General features: G+C 47.0%; 1 protein-coding gene across 1 annotated transcript in view; it reads right to left on the reverse strand.

The window, feature by feature from the left end:
• Positions 1-17,216, reverse strand: part of SATB2 (SATB homeobox 2) — a 98,398-nt gene that overhangs the window by 33,274 nt on the left and 47,908 nt on the right. The window contains exons 5-6 of the mRNA XM_009866319.1: positions 14,283-14,755; positions 2,525-2,737 (exon numbers count right to left, since the gene is read on the reverse strand). Of these exons, the coding sequence (XP_009864621.1) occupies positions 2,525-2,737; positions 14,283-14,755 (686 nt within the window). The remainder of the gene's footprint in view (positions 1-2,524; positions 2,738-14,282; positions 14,756-17,216) is intronic.

Below are 17,216 nucleotides of genomic sequence, written 5' to 3' on the forward strand. Positions count from 1 at the left end.
GCGCCAGCCTCTGGCCAGCACAGCAGCCGAAGTCACAGCCTCAAAAGCCCCTACGGAGGCCTGAGATTCTGAAAAGAACAAAATTAGCATGTAAAAGAAAGATTTAAAAAATAGCTCCATCCTGCATGGGTCTTCCTACAGTGCCACACATCAGAAAAAAAGCCTGCCCTACCCACCCTGAAAGCTGCATCATTTTGTATTTAATCACTGAAATAGGTAGGGCAAGTACCAAACCAACATATCACAGTCACTAAACCAAAGTATTTTTTGTTAGAGGCTTAATTTAAAACCTGGCTTGATGTTAAGGCGGCGTTCGCCATTAATGGAACGCCTAGTTGCAAACAGCTGGGAAAAAGGAAAAAGCTGCATCTGCAGCTGTCGTGCCAGAGCACTGAGCCCCAGCCATCGCTGCCCATCTTCCCCGAGCACACGCCGACCCCTCAGAGCTGGCACCTGTTTGCAGGTCACCCTGCCCTCCTCGGCTGGGGGCAGGTCCTGGGCAGGGGAGTCCTTGGGGCCAGGAGAGCCGAGCTGAGTTACCCTGTGCCCTGCCCCAGGCATCGCCCAGCGCTCCCCTCCCAGAAGGGCTGCCGGAGATGGGTATCGATGGAAACCACGTTTCCAAACACTGGTCCCTCAACTTCTCCCGCACTCCGAGGCAATTCCCAAAAGGAGGGCTTGGCTTCCACCCCACGGCACCCCTCTCTGGGGCAGGTAGCACACCTGCCCTGGGAGGTGACGCTGCCGGGAAGGGCTGTGCCACGGGCCAGGACGGCATTTGTCTAGTCAGAACTAACACTGGGCATATGGGCAAGCGCGGTAGCCACGCCGCCTGCCCGGCGCGGAGAAGCAGCCTCATTTGCAGAGGTGTCCAAGTTGTCAAAACAGCACCTGTGCTGACTGGTGCTGGCCCCCGAGGGCTGAGGAGGCGGTATGGGCGGGCACTGGCTACACAAACCTTTGTGTGCTGCTTTTGTTGATTAAAATCCCCACAATATTCTGCCTGATTCTTCAAGCTGAAATAAGGCAAGGATGGGCTGCTTTATACTTCTAGAGCATGGTTTTCCAGCAACGCTTAGCTCTTGAAAAGGCAGGCAACACTTCCTTAATTTTAAATGACCTTCTAGCCGTGACTAGAACATGGGAAAATGTCATATTGCGACAGGGATGAGATGGGGTAACAGATCCAATTTTTATTCTCACTGGATTGCATCTAAACTCTCCACTTCCTTCTGTTATTTGATTCTAGTTGCAAAATCTCTTCCAATAAGTACAAGTAGGAACAAACTAATTCTTTCATGAATAAATGCAAAGGCAGAAAGTGGATACACTACTTACACTTTAGAGTAGTTCCCTTTATAATTTTTTTCCTACCTTTCAGTGAAAATAAAAGAGGTATACAAGGAATTTCCCATGTAATCAAAATTCAGTGTCAAATGTGGGTTGGCAGGATAGGCTTGCTTTCAGTGAACACCGTCCTTCAAGCCATGTATGGTGCCCAGGAGCCCATCAGCTCCTGTGAAATCAGCACACCTTAAGGATGATCAGTCTGCATGTAAAATTGTACTTATTTTTAGCAGCTGCAGCCACGGAATTCAACACGAGAAGTGTTCAGTAACGCTATTACAAGCTCGGCTAGCACAGCCCAAGACTTTGTGGCCTGTGAAAGCACCGAAGCAGGAGGGTGATGCAGGCCCGTTTGCTGAAGGTGGAGAGAAGTGCTAGAACTGACCCGTCACGTCTGCACAGTTAGAAATTTCGAGCCCAAGTCGGGCAAGTGTCATGACAGGAGTTAATCGTCACCTATGTGCAAGCACCCTCGCTTTTCCAGGCAGGCAGCCTGGCAAAAGGGGGGTGACTGTGACAGTGCAGTGTGTGATGCTCTTTCCCAGTGCAAAGGAACAACCTACCCAGGGAAGTGGGTGGCAAGAGCACGTTAATAAACACGTGCAGTGAAGGAGATGACAGCTGGTTTGGAGCTCTAAAGCATCATCTCTCCTTCCCAGCACGCTGCCCGTCTCTACTTGCTGTACTTCAAATCCTTACTCCTGTAAACCTCTAAGTCAAGACTGCAATTACTGATTTCTAGTGGTCTGTTTAATTCACTGTGGACCTCTACTTACTGCACACTTTTTACTGCAACGTATACAAACCTCACCACAAGCCCAGAAATCTCCTCTGTGTCTTGCAGAATGTAACGGATGCAGGTGAAAAGTTCTGTGCACTGTCCTTCTCTAACATACTCTGCAACAGTCATTTAGCGGACACAGATCCACAGCCTGAACGTAACGCCCACACGTGCTCCTTCAGGCACTAACGTCAGCTACTTTTGTTTGCATTTAGGGCATTGATTAAAGCGAGAATCATCATCACAATGCCTTGCTGAAATCCACTAAACGTCTCTTACAGCCCCTCCAAAGCCTTACAAAAGGATTTGGGAGCAACTGACAGGGGAAGGGCAGAGAGGAGCTCCTTCCCTGCACTAATCCGCACCACAAACAGTTAAGGAGGGATGGCATCTTACCTGGGGGGTTCTGGAGGAGCTTGGGCTGCTGGCAGCTGAAGACACCATGCTCACGTTGGGGTTCATGCTTCTCTCTCTCTCGTCCTGATAGATACGATCCCTCTCCGAGTCAGGCAGGTTGAGGAAATTCTGCATTGCCCTTAAGTTTACCAGGAGGGACTGGGAAGCTGTCCTAGGGTCTTCTTCTTTACGTAGGATCTCTGACAACAAGCCCTGGTTCAAAAAATTTACAAAAATGAAAAAAAGAAGCCTAGTCATGTGTTGATTTTTTTTTTTAAATTTGTTTAGTGTAACCAGCTGGGTTGCAATACTGAGAACCTACATCAGAATCTCATGGGCTCTCCCAGAGGGGATATTTTGTAGGGAAGTGTTTGTCTTCTGGGGGCTGGGGTTTATTTTGGGACTGTCCTATTCTGGCACTGTAATAAGCTTCTGAGTATGGAGATGCTGGATAGGAAGGTAGGTGCACTGGGTAGAAAAAATTGCAGTTACTACCAGGTGCTTGCTGCAAATATTTTAGGAGCTGTTAGATCTCTCTCTCTCTCTCTTTCTACTTGAAGCTGGGAACACTTGGCAACCCTGTTCATCCTTGACAAATCTGCCAAGGTTGGTAAATTTAGGTTCGACATTTAAACAGTGAAGGAGGTTTATAAAGAAAAAATGTTTGGCTTTTTTTTGATGTTACAGTCCGTGCATTTTGGTTTGGACAGTCATTTCTGAGAGGAGAAAAATGAAGCAATAATAAAGCCCTAGAATGTACCTTTAGGGATTTAACCCATTCTTTCATGCCTCATTTTAAAATACCCCAGGCTTCAGATTGCAACCATGAACGAACACCATATTCATTCAGTTTTTACAAAAGCCCTTATTTCAAGAGGTAACCAGCACACCACTTCCAAGAAAAAGAAAAAAAAAATTTGGAGATATGAAAATATTATTAAAAGAGGCTTAAATCTAACGATGGGATTAAATTTATGCATAAACGTGCACACTCAACAGTTCCAGAGATTATCTAAAAATTAAAGGCACAACACAGAAGCCTGGATGGGGACCTACAGAAAGTAAAGTACGGGGACAGTGTGTGCCACCAGCTTCCCCCGGCACTCCCTCGCACCCACACTTCACATACGGGTGCTTCACTCCGAAAAGCAGCAACAGCCACCCCCTGAACTACAGACATTTACATGTCCTGGCGCACAAAGAAGCAGACAGGGATCATTTCTGCCCACCGAGACTACTTGTACCGCTCTGTAAGAAACGGAGGCTACTCTGCCAGGATGTTTTCCCATGTGGTGCGAGCCCCTCCGAGCCTCTCTGCCCCCTGCTCCCGGGGGTTTGGACTAGATGATCTCTAGAGGTCCCTTCCAACTCTGACGATTCTGGGATCAGCATCAGCCACCGGAGCTGTGTGGCATCCCTGCCGCAGGGGCTTTACAGCCACCGTCTAGCAGAGCTGCCTCATCAGGACAGCCAGGGCTTCCTTCCTTTTTGTATTAAAAACACTACTAGAAAGTAACCACATAGTCAAAACCCTGCAATATTTAGCCTTGAGTTTATCTTCTTCTGCATTAGAGAGCCTCCTCCAAAAAGCCTCGCTAGAACACCGCCACTACAGTTGGTTAATTAACCAAATGCAACATTTTTAGTATACACTGATCTTATTTAACCAGACTTCCTGACAAAACCAACGGACCCGCAAACGACGTATCCGTATCTGCATTTACCTGCCACTAAACACCTACGTTAGAACACGTACACGAAAGCTCGGCTTTGGCGAGGTTTAACGCCAGAAGCGCTCAAAACGAGCTCCCCGCACAACCTGAAGGTAGGCTGCACGCAGCTCCATCTTTGCAGCTCCTCATCTACATAATCAAGCTAAGAGATTCCCAATTACATTTTCCTGCAATTATCGGAGTAGTTACCAGACGGACTGGAGCTGGGAATGCAGCCATGGTGGGACCCTCCAGTCAGAAATGGGACGGAACAGAGAAGGCAGCTGGTGAAAAGGTCTGTGCTGGGAAGGGGTGGAAGGGAACAGCTGAAGAAGGTGAAGCGCGGGGCCGGCCCCTGGTACTCTCTGTGACCTCAACACAACCGCAGGCTCACGCTTTGGCTTCTTCCTCAGGGTTTACCACCCCTCAGAGATGCTAAGGATATTTTGAAAAGCTTTCCAGAGTTTGCCAGGCTCACAGGCTGAGGGAGATTAACCAAAAAAGGACATTACAGAAGCTTGAAGCCATGACTTAAACGATTCCAAGATCGATACAGCAAGTCGCTATTACGATTTTCCCTTAAAGTCACTGGAAAATTCTCTAAACGCAGTAAATAAATGAAATACGAGTTCCACGGATTATCTAAATTCTCAATTTCTTGGGTCTTTTAAAGGATACATAACTACTTTTTTTTAAAAAAAAAAAAGGAAAAGATCAGCTTCAACAATTAATGAGTTTCGGCTGAAATAAAGCTACCTGAAAGCTACTGGAGCTGACTCTAAGACAGCTTTTTCTCCCTTCCATCTTAGCCTGCTAAATTTATGGTCCAATTTCAAAAATGGAGAGCAAACCCATCTGTGAACGCATGCCAGCAATTACTTTTCAGTGCAGTCATTGACTCCCTATGTAAATCAGGGGCTCACAGGTACAAGTGGCTTGGTCATGGCGCTAAGAGGGATCTCGCTGTACGAGACACCAACTCTGGTCCTTGGGGGCTCCGATCCATCACCCAAAAGAGCTTACCAGGGGGCAGACCGAGCGGTTTTGAACCCCAGCCTGCACCTCTTGCTTCTGCAAGGACCTCACCTCTGCTACAGGGACATGGCAACATTTGTCATCGGCTGCTAAGGGGCCAGGAGCATCGCCACCCAGCACAGGCACTTGCTCCAGATCCTCAAACCCTGCTCCCCACACTCATGTCCCCATGCCCCCTGCTCCCCAAACCCTGCCTCCTGTGCCCCCTGCTCCCCAAACCTTGCTCCCTGTGCCCCCTGCTCCCCACACTCATGTCCCCATGCTCCCTGCTCCCCAAACCCTGCCTCCTGTGCCCCCTGCTCCCCAAACCTTGCTCCCTGTGCCCCCTTCCCCCTGCACCCTGCTCCCCAAACTCATGTCCTCATGCCCCCTGCTCCCCAAACCTTGCTCCCTGTGCCCCCTGCTCCCCACACTCATGTCCCCATGCCCCCTGCTCCTCCGTGCCCGCAGGCAGGAAACGTGGTGGCAAAGAGGGTTTTTCTACAGCTCCTTCAAGCGCTTTGGCAGCTGAGGAACTGTGTAAACAGGACAGATAAAAAAGAAAACCGACTCAGAGGTAAACATCTCCTGCAGCTGAAGGCAAACTGGTGGTAAACACCACTGGCCAGATAGGGGAGCGACGGAGTAGGACAATAAAATAAAGTATCTTGAGAGCAATACGTTTGCAATAATACAATTCTGAGCTACTGGGGTATACACAAACTAACCAGGGAGCAACAGTATAAAAAATAAAGTGATATTAAATAATCTGTTCAGCCTTTTTGTCACCTGCAAGAAATTAGGCTTTCAATATGCAAAACATCTTCCTTTCAGAAAAACAAATGATCATGATTTCATTTAATTGTAATTTAATGAGGCATAATGTATTTTTTAAAGTGATATACACCAGGTGTGTGGTGAGGAAACTGGCCCAGCCAGACAAACTCTACTGTTTCTATTTTTGAGAAAACACTAAAGCCAGCCAGGGACTGTTTTCATTTCTGCAAATTAAGTTTCTGCTGCAGGGGGTGAGGAGGGAAATCCACAGCATTCGTATAGTTGTTATAAAATTCCATTGGCTAAATTAGCTCATTCAAACATACATCTCACATATTAAAAACAAAATAATAAATTAAAAATTGGCAGTTAGCAGAGTAACCAACTCTGAAAACCTAAAAGATGATCTTCAGGGACTAGAAAGTCTCAAAGTGATTTTAAACAGCCAAAGAGATCTTCTACGCTGAACACAACTCTCAGAATATGTTTTAGGACATGCAGCTTAACAGCATCTTTGCTTTTCCATTCCTGTGCATCATTTCTAAGCCTGAAGAGGCAACTGATGAAAAGTGTAATTGCCTTCATAGGCCTCGCTCGCAAACGTGGTGTGTGCTCACCCCGAGACAAGGACCCTGCGCAGGCACCCTCGGCTTTACCCTTGGGTCTTGCACCATTTTTAAAATTACACGCTGGATCCATAACTCACTCGAAAAAAGAACAATACCAGCAGTGGAGAAAGGAGCCCATGACCAATGAGCATAAAAAAGTCGTCGGATCTATTTAAGGTAGGAGTAATTATCATAGAATCCTAGACTGGCCTAGGCTGGAAGGGACCTCAGGGATCATTTAATCCAACCTCCCTGTCACTGGCAGGGACGCCTCTCAACTAGATCAGGCTTTGACAGTGCTTTTTCAAACTAGCTGAAGGACGGTCCTCCAAGCCAACAAAGTCACTGTTGTGGGGGTCTGCCTTCCACTCACACCACGAAACCCTGCTTGTGAACCCATTTCTTTTATTTTTATTAACTGCAGGCTTTCTAGGACAAGCAAGCCAAACCTCATGGGCAAGATATCTTTTTTCTAAAGCAACTTCTGAAAGATGATGCAGTACAATGTAGAGCGAAGGTTACTCAAACGAATTCCTACATCTAAAGGACCAACTGACCAGACCTAGGCGATGGATCTACAAGAGCAGGCACTGAGGTTAAAAAGGTTCAAAACAGGCTTTGGACAATTGAAACGTCAGCCAAAGCAAAAACTTAAATAAACCCAACTAATGTGCTAAACCTCATTTTTTATGTTCTGTATAAGGAGATTATATATATGAAGGGCTAAAAAAGCATAAACGCTTTTTTTCATACTTTTGGTTTATTTGTGCCTCTCCATATCTCAGCTATTGCCAAAAGCAACAGAGAAAATGCTAAAATACTAGAAATATGTTGCTCCTGTTCTACTTAAAGCTCCAAGTACTTTAAGCCAAATACTTCTGAGAGCCTCAAGAGAAAAGCTATTCTGCTTCCTACCAGGTATAGATGAATGCTGGTCAGGATCAGAAAATACAGGGATAGGGATTTATTGAAATTCAGCACCTAAACCTTACAAATCAGCGATGTAAACCTGTCCCCTCTCAGCATCTTTCTTTGGAACAAAAGGCCTATTTCCAGCATGGAAGGCAGCGCTCGGGGAGCCCCGGGTTTGCTGCTCCTTCCCATGGAGCTACACTGAAATTGTTCTTCCAGCACACCAGCACCTTGATTTCACCAGGCTGCAATGACCATTTCTCTGCGAAAGCGCCTGCCACTTGCAGCTGAAGGCTCGAGGAGGCTGCCAGCTGGGCAGCTCTGCGGCAGAAGGACGCCCTTCTCACAAGCCGTCCGGGAAACGCACGTCTCAGCTGCTGTGTCTCCTCACGCCAGGGCAGGCTCCACTTTGCCTCTCTGCGTTTACTCCAGGTCCCGCCTTCAACACTGTCTTCTGGGCTGAATGAAATACACCCGACAACTCTAACAATACTTCCTTCTGCCTCACAGTACACAGCACTCACCAAGAACCTCTGCATGACGCACTCGTAGCCTCCTTAGGACGCGGGCTCACTGCCGTGTTCCTGTTCTCTTGCATCCCCTCCTAATTCCAGCTAGGATACGAAGCAGAAGTGCCGCCGGTCTCGCAGAAATGCTTATCCTGGCAACGTGTCCAGTCCAATTTTGCTGAGCAAAATTGCTTTGGATAATCATGGGAAATTTTTGAGCAGTTAGCCAAACCAAGCACCTTCCTATCCACCCTGCCATGCTTTCCATCAGGCACAACTGTGTTTGCACCCTGTTCCCTGCCCAGCTCTTCTGTCTGAAGGGGCAAAACGCACGGTGTCACGTTCATATTAGTTCACACGAACTTCAGGACTCCAAGGGCTTTGACTGGTTTTCCATGGGTGAAGGGGAGACCAGCTGTCTCCCAGCACCCTCCAGCTTAGCTGCACACATCACATCAGCCCCTCATTTACAGGAAATCTCCTGATCTCTAGATTCATTGCCTACAGCCAGAGCACGAGCCTCGTTCTTAAACTCATTTAACTAACGCTAAAACACATACATCTCAGGAGAGAGCTGCTTAGGCACAAAGCATTTAGAGGCTGATTTGAATAAAACTTATACAGGGTGAAACAATGGCAATTTGATTTTTATTATTAAAAATGAAGTGTTTAAACCCTCAAAGAAAATGCCTTTATTGCATTAGTTTAATAAAGCCTCTTTTTTATTATGGTATCTCTTTTTATGAGGGAAGACAGGATGCGCCCATGGAGCTGAATGCGGATGCGTGGGGAAAAGGAGGCAGAGAAAGACCGACCACCTGCAAGGCACGAAGTGCAACCACCATTTATATGACACGCATGTCAAACTTTTATACAGAAATATGCTGAAGATGCCCAGGTCGTGCACAATCTAGATCCGTGCGTTTGCTTCCAAGGCTCAGGAGCCCTGTGCACCAGCTGAGCAGGCAGCAGCCACCTCCTACGAGCACACATTCTGAAAGCCTGACTCACAGGCTACTTAAGATCTTTTCATTCAGTCTATTGAATACAATTAAGTTAATTGAAACTGAAATTTTGAGCAGCTCAAAACCCACTGTTGGAACAAATATCCCATGTAACAAAAATCTGCAATTTATTAAATTAAGCACTTCCCTTACAGACTGCCTTTTTCTTCCTGTGCGTACAACAGAATACTGCTTGTGCCACATTACACACAAGAATAAAATGAGCAGGCAGCAGGAAAGGGTTCCACGCAATAAGAGAGAGTTTTCTATGGTGGGGGGGAAACCAACAAAAAATCACCTCCAAACCCAGAATCCTTGCTAACCCGAAGTCTGTGCACAATGGGGCAGACACCATAGCAATGAATATAATAGGCTGGACTTTATGATCTCAGAGGTCTTCTCCAGCCTCAACAATTCTGTGATTCTGTGAATGCAATGTGACTGTCTTGTTAGGTACCAGAGGACGAAAGCCGCTTGTCTTCCTTTTGCTTTAGTTAAAGGGAAAATCACTTGCAAAAGGAATTCTGTCCAGGATTTGGCTCGCAAGCAAGTAGAGGTGGAATAGTTGGTTATTGCAACAAACCGTATTTCTAATCTTCAAGCCTCTTAAAGGATCCTTTTCTGATCTCACTTCAGTTTGGGGGAATTTTGCCAAAGAAGGCAAAATTAGACATAAATGAGGAGTCACCACGCAGGACCCTCCTTACCTGCCTCCAAAGCCCTTCTTCAGAGCTTCCTTCCCAGCCCCACTGCTGCTCCTGGAGCCCCCAGCCCCTCTCTAAGGAGCGCTGACCCCTCTGCCCGCCGGGGGAGGGAGGGAGCAGTGCTCCTTTGGGAAGAGAGTTTACAAGCAGCGGGAACATGCCTGGTGCTTTTACCCACAGCTCTCTTGGTATCTGGCACCACGACCGTTTTGTTCAAACAGCCTCATGTTCACGGATATTTCCAGTTTCTGAGGCTGTTCTATAAAATAAGCACTGACCACTCGGCCAAATATTTCACTAGTTTGGGCTATTATGTCAAAATATTGGGAAAAAAAAAGATGCTCAAAAAAGAAAAAAGACAGACAGACATAAACAGAAACACTCGTTCAGTCTGTGGGCTCTTCAGCACTGGGCACTCCTGTCGGCCCCACAGCATCCCCACCAGCCAGGAGGGACGCTGAGCAGGCAGAGAGAGCCAGGACACCGCGTCCGTCTTCCTTAAGCAAAGCAGGATCCCACTGACCTGTTTTCCAGCTAGGAGCCTGAGGAGCCCAGATCACTTCAGTACCTCCAGATCTGCTAAAAAACTTTCCAGAGAAGGACAACGCAAATCTGAGAGACCATTTCCATGTTCACCCTCTGCAGCCTACACCTTGCAGACCTTGCGCTCTGGCCTTTTCAAAGCCTTGACTGCTTTTAAAAATGTGCACAGGGCAATTCTAAGCACAAGGTCCATCTGCTTTGCCCCTGACAACTGAGCTTCTCCTGCGGATGTGCAGTACTAATCAGACTTCTCCTTGGTTATTTTCCTTAAGATTGAATGATCTTAAACAACCAAAAAGTGCCAAAGTCTTACAGAAAGCAGAACTTCCACTACCGACTGTTTTAATAGCAACTTCGGCTTACAGCCTGGCTGCATGTCAACATGCTTTCTGAAGATGCCCTCTGTTTTAAAATAAAGATAGCAGGCATAATCACGCAACTCTCAAGTATTTGACAGGCCTCATACAGCCCTCTGCCTGCCATCCAAACCCACTCGCACTCTTGCACGCACTTCTAAAGACCCAGCAGACAAGGATGTCTTAAGCTTTCCCTTAGCGGCAGCAGTTTGCACAAAGGGAGCAAACTATTTCAGTAAACAACACACCTAAATCAAGGAGCCTGCAAATTCCCAACTTAAGGGTCGCAGGCCAGCAGAGCTGCAAAAGGGAGCCACAGATCTTGGCCATGAGGAACTCGGGCACAGACTCTGCAATCACACAAGCAGGAATCTGAACCTGCTACCCCAGCAATGCTGCTAGCTGCTGTAACCATGGCCAGCTTTCTCCACTGACTCCCTGAAGACAAAATAAAAAGAAGGGGCAGAGGTTAGCCCAGGGTATCTACTAAAGATCATCTGTATGTATTTTGAGGGTTCTTCACACCTAGTTTCAAGTAAATCTGAAAATGCTCACTCCGGAACATTTTGTTTGAAAGAAAACCTCTTTGTGCCCACGTGGCCCAGCAGGCACAGAACTGCCTGACCTTAAGTCCCCACTCTGGAGCGGGACCTCAGCAGGAGGGCTGGGCCCTGGAAATGCACAGGGCTCCTCAGAGAGATTGAACCCCTTCGTTTTCATGCATTCAGACGGGTATAAGCCAATGCTGTCGTCCTAGGCTATGTATTTCCAAGTTTAAGAGGAAGGTTTGGACGTGTCACTGACTATAATCCTGCACTTCTCCTTCTGACCCTCCTCACGTCCCCCTTCCCGCACATACATGCTTACACACATGTGTTCTGATGGATTTAGCCTAGTTTGGATCAAAGCTTCCTCTACTTCATTTAACAGATTTGCTCAGATGGAAGGTCTCAGGGGAGAAATAATGTTAGTAAGAGGGTGGGTTTTTTCAGCATTGAGTATGTAGGTCACTGGACTTTAAAATAAATTAGAGAATAGTTTATCTATTAAATAAGTCTCATAGTACATATTTTATGAAGCTATACTTAATTATAGGCTAATGCACACCACAGAGCTACCACACGGAAAGATTAAGCAGTGGCCCATAGTGCAGTGATTAATACAATTATTAGCTGGCTGGCACCGCATCTATTATCTGCTCCCATTAGGAGAGACAACAGACCTCCAGTTTCTAAGGCTGCTGCTTCCCATGAAATGAAACAAACCCAAACTTCTCCAGAGAAATGCACACCTCTGCACGTCCCGAGGAGAGGATCCTCAAGGGCTGCAGGCAGATGGGTGCAGACTTGAACTTTGACTTGAGCGCCTTTCACAGAGTTTGCTTCTCCACATGTGTGTGTGGAAACACCCCACATCTACTGTCTGAGCACCTCTTGAACAGCCTCAGGCACGAGGGGAGCTTGATTTGAGCTGGAATTAAAAGCTGAGGACAGGGAAGCATCAATATGTACCTACACTCTTTTGCTACAGTGATGGCTCCCAGGGTTACGATGCACTCCGTGTAAGATCCACTGGTCTTCTGCGTTAAGGCCTTGCAGAGCAATGAAACACAGCTCTGGGATGAGCACAGCTTTTATGGATGCTGAAGACTTGCCTGTTTTGGAATTAGTGTCATGGCCCGTACAGCATACCATGTTACTTACGATGGAGAGATAAAAAGTAGGCAATTTCTTTCCTTTGATATAAAATTATTTAGTATCTTTGAGGCAATCAAAGTCAGTTTGGTTTTGTTTTTTTTTAAGAAAAGCTCCAGAAGTTAGCACACCCTAAGGTAAATGTCAGCAGGAGGACTGACAAAACCAGTGATATTAGCACCATGAATTACAGAACTACTTTATAAACTGAACTGCAAGTGTAAACCGGTCAGAGGACAGAGCATCACATCCCATTTCCAGGTGCAGCCCTGCTCAGGAAAGGCACCTGGCACCTTCTCGAAGAATGTTACCTTGGCATGCCCACTCAGGTCTGAATGGTTACATGCCTGGTGTCCTAAGCCGCAGAGGGCATCTGAAAATCAGAGGCAACGTGCTCTCCTCCACATCTCGCCCCTTCCCTGCTGTCCCAGAACACCAGCATGGCTGTAACACGGGGAACTGGGGGTCCCTAGACACACAGGATCAAAACCTTGTCTCCTTTTAAATACTAAAGGCGAGCTGTCCATTTAGCACACGAGTCATACAGCAGCTTTCTCGTTGGGGAATGAACTTTCCGGTTTAACGGCAGAGTTGGGCATTGCCTCAGCAGCTCTCCCAGCCTGGCTAAAACAGAGATTCGCGTCCAGCGACAGCGGCAAAACCCTCACCGGCAACGTTACCGCTGACCTCTCGCTCAAGTTCAGAATGTGTCATTCTGTCAATACCATCTACCTTGATTATACCAGGCTTTATATACAACAGGTTACGATCCCAGAGGGATGAAAAGCTTTTCCAAATTAAAAGCAGCATTTTAAAGAGGAAATACTCATACATTCCTATGTAGTTTTCATTTGATATCCTCAAGGCTAACCCCAGAACTCAAAGTCACGTTGATTGGAAGTGAATGTTTTTTCTGAGTGCAGCCATCTTACGAATTTAATGGAAGAAAGGAAGTAATAAAAATGTGCTCCATACTTTAATTAGTTCCCTCATAACATGGCATTTCCAAAATGGCAGTGCCAAAGAAAATCATTAATCCAGGAGAACAGACAAAGGCACTGTATAGGGAAAGGGACAGACCTCAGTGAGCCACAGACACACGAACCCTTTTTCTCTCTCGCCGGTACAGCTTTCCTCAAATACTAACTCCCATTGCACAACAGAAATTTGTACAAATATTAAATATTAAAGCCACTTTCCATCTCTTTAGCCTTGCCACAGAGTGTCACAATTGAGACATCATGCTTTACGTGCCTCGAATGGCAGCAGGATAAATGTGCGTGGCCTGTCTTCCCGAACGCACGCTCACCCCGGTACTGCAGGCGCTGGGCTTAGGCTGAGGCTCTCACGCCACCACTCAACATCTGCGTTTCACTAGGTGAGTGAGAAAACCCGCGTCAGCTGTACGAAAGCAAACGGGACCTGCTGCAAGCGGCAGACACCGTTCCCAGCAGTCAGTCTTTAGGCCTGTGCACGTCTGCCCGGTACACCTGCGGTGGCAGCAGCCCTGGGCAGCGGCTGTGGCGTCAGCGGTGCCACAGGAAGGGCTGAGGAAGCGACAGAAGCCCAAGGACCCCTCCGACTGCTGCAGCCTCTCGTCGCCTCTTCCTGGCCATCAGGCAGGGGCAGGTGTGGAAGTTTATAACGACAGAGAGGAGCTTGGGGAGGAGCTCCCGCGAGCAGGGTTACCGCTAGAGAACAGAGCTCAGGGAACAGCACAGGGCGACCAAACGCACACCAACAGCTGTCCCAGGAAGAAACAGCCTCGCTCAATCCCGACCAAGAGCCCAGGGAGAGAACCGGAGGGTGGTTTGGCCTGTTCCCCTGGCACACCTCCTGCCTCAGTCAGCGACAACCGTCCAGCCCCATGTGAGCCACAACTTTGCCCCCTCAGCGGTTCCTGGTTATAGAACAGAAATGGATACCTGTGTGCGGTTGAATGCTACTCTTGCAAAGACAGCTTGGGACACACTGGCTCTCTTCAGCTCGTCTCTGACTTGCTGGTAAATATCTGGAGAGACTTCCACCGATGAATTTGATGGCTCTGGTTTGACAGCTCTAGGGATGGGCGGATGATTCAAGAACTGCTGGTTGATAGCTTGTGGGTGCTGGTGAGCCAACAGCCGGCTGACAGCAATCTGCTGGTTTATCAGGTGGGCCATGGCTATCTGCTGCCTCACCAGTTGTGGACTGAGCTGAGGAGACAGGAGCCCCGGGTTTATCATTGTCTGCATCGTTGGCACTTGGTTTCGGATTGGAGTACTGTGGTGAATTTGCCCATGAGGAGACTGTTCGTTAGTTTTTCCCAAGGTTGCCAGCTGGTTGATATTTGGTAAGTGCATGGGTCGTTGGCCAAGAACACAATAGTCTGAAAGGTTTTCTCTTTCCACTCTTTCCACTGTTAAAAGAGAAAAATTAGTTTTCTGTCATTTCGATTTGCACTTACAAGAGGACTGTCAGGGTAAGGGTTGTTGCAGGTGACCGTACGCAACAGCACCTGCTTCAGTTTGCAAATGTGCACTTGCATAAAAGCTTCACAAACACATGGAAAAGCAGCACAAAGTAAAAGTAACACAATAATCAACATCCTTTGGGACTTCACCCACCGCCCAGGAAGCATCCTTATCAAACTGGCAATGGGTATCCTCTCCAGCTTCATTTCATAAAGAAATGAGGTTGGACATTTCCACTTACACTGCCACTAACTTTTGCACCTGTCCCAGCAAACAGAGTAACTTTTAAAAGGGGTCAATGTTTCAGAATCACTGGTGTCTAGGTGAACAAAAGAACTCCCTATTTAGTACCCACCTACAGAAATCCAATGGACACCAGACCGTTCCCTGTGCAGCTCCTGGAACAACTTCTCATCACAAACTCAGCATCTATTATCTTTTCCCACAGGAACTCTACCTTGCATTGTGTGTGGATAAAATTCTCTCGTAATGTCAATTCACCCCACTGCACTGCAGGAGAATCACGTTGCTTGTGTGAAAGCGTGCTACAAACAATTCACACATGACAAAATTTTAAAGCAATGGTATCCAAAGCACCATTGCTATGAGTCTGTCCAGGAAGCTTAGAGCACCTCTGCAAGAATGCCCACTTCAAAGAGAAGTGGCTTCGCTCTCTTCAAAAGAGGTTTGTTTAGCACAGCGAAGACCTGTGATCTCTATGCGTGATTGTGCTTAAAAAATGAAAGGCTACACACTAAATGTACAAATTGTGAGTTCATATACCTATTTTCCCTTTAAAACATCTTACACCAATAATATCACAGTATCTTTTCAGGTAACTACAAAAATAACGCACATATTACAAAACTAAGCTTCCTCTATAAAGTAGTATTTGAAATAGGAAATTAACAAGTGCTCCCCCTCTGCTCTGCCCTGGGGAGACCACACCTGGAACACTGTGTCCAGTTTTGGACTCCCCAGTTCAAGAGAGATGGGGACCTACTGGAGAGAGTCCAAGGGAGAGCTACGAGGATGATCAAGGGACTGAACATCTCTGCTGGGAAGAGAGACTGAGAGACCTGGGGCTGTTCAGCCTTGAAAGGAGACGGCTGGGAGAGGACCTTATTAACGTATAGAAATATCTGAGCGGTGGGGGTCAAGGGGAAGGGGACAATCTCTTCTCAGTGGTGCCCAGCAATAGGACAAGAAATAACGGGTTTAAATTAGAACACAGAAGTTCTACCTCAACATGAGGAAAAACTTCTTCACTGTGAGGGTGCCCAGAGAGGGTGTGGAGTCTCCTTCTCTGGAGACTTTCAAAACCCGCCTGGACGCGTTCCTGTGTGGCTGCCCTGGGGGGTCCTGCTCTGGCAGGGGGGTTGGACTGGATGATCTCTAGAGATCCCTTCCAACCCCGAACATTCTGTGATTCTATGTTTCTGCATTCTTGGTGACAAACGTAATATTCTAGCAAGGATGGAGCTGGAGTAGTATATTTAAATGTAACCATTCCTTAGATAATGCCAGGTAATTGGAAGGCATTTTACAGTAGGTTGCAGATTCCATGAGCTTCACTATATGCTACTGGATAGGCACTGAAATATTGATCCGATATAGAAGTGTTGAGGGACACGTCATACAGCTAGAACACTGCTACCTCGTCCCTTTGTTGGTCTCGGCAAATAATAAGATATTCTTTATTTCATAAATACCATAATACTATTATAACTTGTGTAAAGATTAACAACCGCACAAGGCTTTGAACTATTTTTTAAAAACTTCATCTACATAAAGATTTGAAGCTTTACACAGTTAACATTCAGGATGACAGTTTACTGATGATTTTTTCCACCTCCTTCTAAATAGAGAGCTCTTTTCACCTACCAGAGCTACTCTCTGATGGAGACGGTTCAATTCTCACTGGGGAGGGGCTCAAACCCTGAACACACAGTTCCTGTCTTCAGAGCTGTCGTTCTGGAACATCACAAGCACTGAACCTTACAGCTGAGCAAACTAGTACCAGGATTTTCTTGTAAGCCATTTTAACTCACTCTTCCCATTCTCTGAAGTGAAAATTATGTCACGTGTGGGCAGTGGAGGGAGCTTTGTCACCACTCCAGCCGGGCCCTGCTACCCCAGTGACTCGGGAGTCCAGGCGGCCACACCAACCGCTGCCTCCTCATCCTCGCTGCAGCGACCCTGCGCCTGCGCACCCAGCTCCCGGCAAACCCAAGAGGAATGACTCCAGAGCTGCGGCAGCTACGCAGCAATCGGGAAATAATCTGATGTAAACAGAATAAAGATGCTGCTCAGTGTACACGAAGCACTTGGAGCACCCTGCTACAAGAAAATACAGTAAGAACTACTTTTAGTCTTCATTTACGTCCCTAAAAATCCAGAGCCCTT

Source organism: Apaloderma vittatum, unplaced genomic scaffold, assembly GCF_000703405.1.
Source record: "Apaloderma vittatum isolate BGI_N311 unplaced genomic scaffold, ASM70340v1 scaffold19423, whole genome shotgun sequence".
NCBI lineage: Eukaryota > Metazoa > Chordata > Aves > Trogoniformes > Trogonidae > Apaloderma > Apaloderma vittatum.